The 6,523-nt window shown below is 46.4% G+C and overlaps 1 protein-coding gene across 1 annotated transcript; it reads right to left on the reverse strand.

Annotated features, from left to right (window-relative positions):
• Positions 1–4,411: 4,411 nt before the first annotated feature.
• LOC110114451 (sialyltransferase-like protein 1) lies at positions 4,412–5,841 on the reverse strand. The gene has a single exon (XM_020847336.2). It carries the CDS (start codon positions 5,697–5,699, stop codon positions 4,596–4,598), a length of 1,104 nt encoding a protein of 367 aa, XP_020702995.1. The 5' UTR covers positions 5,700–5,841; the 3' UTR covers positions 4,412–4,595.
• Between the last annotated feature and the right edge of the window lie 682 nt (positions 5,842–6,523).

Below are 6,523 nucleotides of genomic sequence, written 5' to 3' on the forward strand. Positions count from 1 at the left end.
TGAACGGCGTCGAATGTCTTTTTACAGGGAATGAAGTGCGCCATCTTGGAGAACCTATCCACCACCACCATGATGGAATCTGCGCCGGTCTTGGTTCGGGGAAGGCCCAAGACGAAGTCAAGACTCAAATCTTCCCAAATTGAGTCAGGCGTGGGAAGGGGCAGATATAACCCCGTGTTCTGCGCAGTGCCCTTGTAAGTCTGGCAAACCGAACATCTTTCCACGAACCGGGATACTTCACGGGCTAGATGTGGCCAGTAGAATCTTGCTTGTAGTTGAGCTAAAGTTCTGTCTCGACCGACGTGTGCAGCCAGATTACCACAATGTACTTCTTTGATGAGGAAGGGCCGCCAAGACGATTGTGGTATGCAGAGGCAATTTGCTTTAAATAAGAAGCCGTGGCGGATGCTGTAGTCATTTGGTGGCTGACCGGATTGGCATAGATCCCATGGCTGTGCGAAGTCTTCATCCGTGGCATACAGAGACTTCAATTCTTCAAGGTCTGTTATCTCTGTTTGTAACATGGTCAGCATGGCAGCCCTCCGGCTAAGGGCATCGGCTACTCGATTGAGTTTACCCGCTTTGTGTTGCAGCACGAAAGTGAATTTTTGCAGGAATACAATCCAGCGGGCGTGCATTCTACTCACGTTCTTTTGATTGTTTATGTACTGAAGAGCTTGATTATCGCTGCATAAAACGAAGTCTTGATGAAGGAGGTAGTGTTCCCACTGTTTTAATGCCCTCACAACAGCATAAAGTTCCTGTTCGTATGCTGACCATTTCTGTCGAGCGGGGCTGAGTTTTTCGCTGAAAAACTCGATTGGTCGGGATTCTTGGGAGAGCACAGCGCCAATTCCTATTGAAGAGGCATCAGTGTCGACGTGAAACGGCTTCTCAAAGTTGGGCAGGACTAGGACGGGTGCTGAACAGAGTGCTTCTTTGATGGTGTCAAAGCTGCGCTGCTGTTCAGTGGACCAGAGGAAGCTGCTTGCCTTTAGGCAATCTGTAAGTGGGGCTACTATAATGCTGAAGCCACGGATGAACCGCCTGTAGAAATTTGCTAAGCCATGGAAGCTCCGGACGTCGAACAGTGTCTTGGGAATAGGCCATTCACGAATGGACTGAACTTTGCGGGGATCCACCTCTACGCCTTTGACGGACAAAATGAAGCCTAAGAAGTGGACACTGGGCGACGCGAACTCGCACTTCTGCGGATTTAAATACAGTTGATGCCGCTGAAGCAACTGCAGAATGTCTGAGAGATGCTTGACATGGTCTGAAAGATTAGTACTATAAACAAGAATATCGTCAAAATAGGCTACGCAAGTTTTTCCCAAGAATGGCTGTAGCACCTCCTGCATTAATCGCATAAATGTGGAAGGTGCATTGCAGAGCCCGAAGGGCATTACCTTCCACTCGTAGAGACCGTCGCGCGTCTTGAAGGCGGTTTTCCATTCGTCCCCGGGACGAATGCGAATCTGGTGGTAGCCACTGCGGAGGTCTAACTTGGAGAAGACAGAAGCTCCTGCCAGCCGATCTAGCAAATCAGAGACTCGGGGAACAGGGAAACGATACTTCACAGTGATCTTATTAATGGCGCGGCTGTCAATGCACATACGCCATTGGCCGTCTTTCTTGGGCACAATCAACGCCGGCACGGCACAGGGACTCAGGCTGTGCTGGATCATTTGCTTGCCAAGCAGATCTTCAATAATTCCTTGCAAGATGGAGTATTCCTTGGGACTCATGCGATAATGTGGAATATTTGGTAAAGTAGCACCGAGAATGAATTCAATCTGGTGCTGTATGGAACGCATCGGTGGGAGGCCAGGCGGTAACTCAGCAGGTAACACATCTGTGAATTTGGAAAGTAACTCTTGAATTTCAATAGGAAGGGCTGCCGAAGCCGAACAGTTCTGACTGTCTGATACTACCAGGGCAATGAGGCTCTCGTGGTCTTGAAGAGATTGCAGCAGCAATTTACCGGAAACAACATACGCCGCATTGGTGTTCGGTGTGCTATTTACGGGTGTTGTATTCTGAGGGCAGAGCCTAAGCCTTTTACCCTTCCAGTCGATAGTGTACACATTCTGCCGGCAATTGTAGATGGCATCCATATCATACTGCCATGGCCTTCCGAGGATAAGGTGGCATATATCCATATCTATCACGTCACAGAGGACTTCGTAGGCGTAATGACGGCCGATAGAGAAACTAACACAGCACATATCGTTCACTGTGACCTCGGTGCCTTTCTTAATCCAACTGACTTTATACGGGTGTGGATTGCTGGTTGTCTTCAATTGAAGAGCTTGAACCACGGATTTGGATATAACATTCTCGGTGCATCCGCTGTCGATCAAGACTTCGCATACCTTCCCTTGAATGGTGCAGTGTGTCTTGAACAGAGCATTCCGCTGTGAATGAATGTTCGTTCGGGGAGCTAGCAACAATCGTTGCAAAACGTAGACGAATGGTTCTCCCTCATCCCCATGAACATCCTCGAACTCATTATCCAGATCAGGTGTGAACTCCTCCTCGGTTGTCTGGCGTTCCCCATCCATAAGCTGTATGCGTTGCCGGTTTGGACACTCATTGGACTTGTGTCCAGGCTGAAAGCACCGGAAACATTTCAACGTAGCGGGTCTACTGTAAGGATTTTCTCTAGCGGGTAGAGGTGCCTTGGATTGATTTCGATTGTCAGCAGCAGCTGGTCCCGATCCCTGAGGAGAGGTGATTGTGGGGGATGTGCGAGGAATATGAGGGGATCGAGCTCCGGATATTTGTCCTCTGGATACTTCAACCTGAGATTCCCCATAATTCTTCCTGGATGACTGGCTGCGAGAATGCCGTGAAAATTGTGTCTCAGCCTTCAAGGCGAAGTTCATTGCATGACTCAAAGTCCACACGGAATTGAGTTCTAATTTCTCCTGTATAGATTCCCGTAGGCCGCCGGTATAACGAGCGACCAACTGGCTTTCGGATTCGTGGAGATTGTTCCTGGCACTCAAGCGGAAGAATTCCTCAGTATACTCGCTCACTGATCGTTGGCCCTGAGTGCATTGCTGATACTGCAGATAGAGCATTTGCTCATAATCCGTGGGCAGAAAATGGCTCCGAAGGAGTTGCTTCATTCGCGGCCAACTGCGAATTGATCCACGACCCTCGCGTAGACGAGTCTGGAGTAACTGTTGCCACCAAGCACCAGCCCCGCCTTTCAGGCGACAGGCTACGTACTTAACTTGCTTTTCAGGAGCAATGTCCATGTAATCAAAGAAGGACTCGACAGCGCGTTCCCAGTCCAGATAGTCCTCAATGTGCAATCTGCCCTCAAATAATGGTATATCTAATTTGATACGAAATTCGCCAGGGTTACCTTGATAATGCCCTCGCTGTCGAGGACGGTCATAAAAACGGGGCGGACCATCGTCTCCAGAACCGTTCAAGTCTGGTCTCAGACGAACGCCGATTTCTTCATCGGAATCGGTAAGTTCAGTGTATGCCGCCCTGGCTAATCGATGAGGCCCCATTGGTCCTAACGGAGCCCTTATTTATTCCGTCTGTGGCCGAGGGATCTGGACATTGGCTGGTTGCGGCGGACGGATAGCAGTCTTCAGATCCAGTAGTTCATTACGCAGTTCCGCGGAGAATCGAGCGAACTCCGTTCTTAGTTCAGTGAGCTGCCGTGCGAAGCCAGCTTGCGCTGCCCACACGGCGTCCAAGCTTCGATTGTCGTCGGAAGCTTTTCGCGAAGTTTCTGCGGCCATCGCTCCGGTACTAGCTCTGATACCAACTGACGGACTCACCCGTGCGACTGAGGAGACGACGTCTGGAGCCGGCGCCCGAAGGAGTTACCTGCAAGAAACAGAGAAAACGAATGCAATGGAACAGTGATTTGGGAAATTAACTTGTAGTATATTTCTTCTTGCTCCTCAGGAGTGCTCTAAGTAAGGCTATATATGCCAAAGCTGAGCTGGCTAAAACTAGTCAAAAAGTAGAAGAACGTGTAAAAAGGCAAAAGCTGAAAGATAGTGGTCCTGCTGGCAGGTGGTTATGCGGATGGGATACTAGACCGCATCAGTGGCTAATTCTGATTAGTCTACGGACATCGTTTAGCGTCCGCACAGAATAATTTCTCTTATATGAGCCATTTAATTGGATGATTTTTACAAGTATTTAGAATATATGCATTTTAGAAATATAAAAATATTTAATCGAATAAAAATTAATATATTAAAGTATTTGAGAATTTACTTTAAATTCCTTTTATTTCAAATCATTCAATTATTGAAAAATATACGCCGCCTATCAAAGTGGAACACTTCAATTTGCCTTTTTTTTTGTGAATATTCAATTTGCCTTTCGTCTGCTACCTTTCTTCTCCCTTCGACCAGAGAATGACACTTGTCAGTCATCTGTAAATTAGCCAAATTTTACAAATGCTTTTGCTACAGCTTCAAAGACAACTTGAATTACAGAGAAAAAAAATCAGACCTTTGGAATAATTTTACAGTTGCAAGTTTTTCTTTAGCTGTAAATTCTGTTCCACAATGGAAGGAGATAAAAAAGCTTAAGAGATTCAATTGAATCAAAATCTAACGGTAGAAAACAAGAGGAGGAACACTAAACCCAGAATCCTGAAGGAAAGGTATCACCTTTGGCCTCTCCACCAGATCTCTGTAAAATTCATACTCTGCTTCATAGTCATGCAAATCAAGCTCCTCCTTTTGATTTGTATGGTAATGATGCTTCGAATCTGCCGATTTTCCAAATCCGAAAACGCTAACTCGATCGCAAATCCCCAACGCCAACATCACCGCCTGAAATCCCGACGAGTAATGAAACATCTTCTCATCGTGGAATTTCGACCAATCCTCCATTGATTTGCCCGTCAAGTTGGTGAACCTCTTGAGAGAATAGTACTTGACGATTCTGTTGCAGAGCATATCGAATCTGATGTCGGTGATCAACAATGGAGCTTTATGGGAGGAATTGCAGACGGCGTAGTCGAGGAAATGGACGGCCTGGCATATGTAGATGATGATGGGGACGTCTTCACCGTATGGATGGCAGAAGCAGCCTTCTCTGCTCGCGCATAGATGGAGAATGTTGCTGTTGATGAAGGAGAGGTTAGTTTTGGAGCCGACGTTGCGGTGGTAGCCGTGGACGCGGGCGTTGTTGAGCCGGATCACGAGATCATGGCCGTCGATGAGGTCGCCGTGATTGGATTTGAGGAGGATACCGCTATTTCCGACGACGGCGCAGGAGGCGTATCGATGGTTTGGGTTTGACTGGCCGGCGTGGTGGTCAAGGGGGGTTTTTACGAGATCGGTGAGATTCGACATGATCTCCGGTTGGAATAGGCGGTTTCCCCACCAGTTGAGGATGGATCGCCGGACCTCCGGACGATTGAGCTCGGCGGCGCTTCTGCGCCAAACGAATGGAGCGCGAGGGTAGGAGGATGGGAGCTTTCCGGAAAGAAGAGCATCGACGTCGCTCCTCACCACGGTTTCGGAGTAAGGGTCATCTGAAGCGAGGCGGAGGAGAGAAGGATTAGATGAAGATGGGGTGACGGCGGTGGCATAGTTGGCCGGAGAGGTGATGGTCCGGCGGATGGTAGCGCGGCAGCTGAGGAGGACGAGAATGGCGAGGAGTGGGAGGAGGGAGAAGGGGAGGCGGAGCCAGAGTGAAAGCTTCATCGCTACCACCTGGGTTAGCTCGGCATTTCGTCGAACAGGTGAGAGCGGAAGGCGGGAGCAGATTGAATCGTTATTTGTCGGGAAGAGAGAGAAAGAGAGAGGGAGAGAGAAGTAATTAGCGCTGGAATCTGGATTAGGCTAATGAGAAAAGGGCTCTTAAATAGAGATGCGATGGTGTAGGCCTCTTAATTGAAGTATTTATTATTTTTTCAAGGATAATTTCGTGCTAATTTTATATAATATTTATTTTTACTTATTCATAGAAATATATAATTATTTTATTATATTATCCTACCACTTGTGCTTAGTTACATGAATCTTTTTTTTTTTTTTTCTATTCTGTTCTATTAAAAGGCAAAATCTCATTTAAAACTGATAAAAAAAAATATAATTTCTAGTTCTTTCTAACCAAATCATTTAAAGTCCACCTCTACCTTTCTTAATACTTATAGTATCTAATACATCCACCCTCCTAACAAAATCAACAAAAAGTCGATGTTTTATGTTATCGAACTAACTAAGACAACTCTCTATAATTTTATCTATCACTGGAGCTAATCCAACCGTTTCACATATATATTGTTCTCACTTCCAGTCTCTATGTGTAAAGTTACTCGTCTATATGAGATTTTATTCGATAAGTTTTACGCAGGCTATCGACCATAGGCGGATCCACCAAAGACTCAGGGTGGGCAAATGCCTACCCTCAATTTTTTTTTAAAAAATATTTAGAGGAGATATTTTGGAATATTTTGGGTATTTTGAGTATTTTGTCTCCGCTCAAAAATATTTTTTTCCCTAATTTTATCAATCCTAAGCATTTT

Source organism: Dendrobium catenatum, unplaced genomic scaffold, assembly GCF_001605985.2.
Source record: "Dendrobium catenatum unplaced genomic scaffold, ASM160598v2 fragScaff_scaffold_1608, whole genome shotgun sequence".
In the NCBI taxonomy this organism is placed as follows: Eukaryota; Viridiplantae; Streptophyta; class Magnoliopsida; order Asparagales; family Orchidaceae; genus Dendrobium; species Dendrobium catenatum.

What these genes read in the sequence shown, in the direction of transcription:
- LOC110114451 (XM_020847336.2), bottom strand. Translation starts at nt 5,699, where the DNA reads ATGAAGCTTTCACTCTGGCTCCGCCTCCCCTTCTCCCTCCTCCCACTC.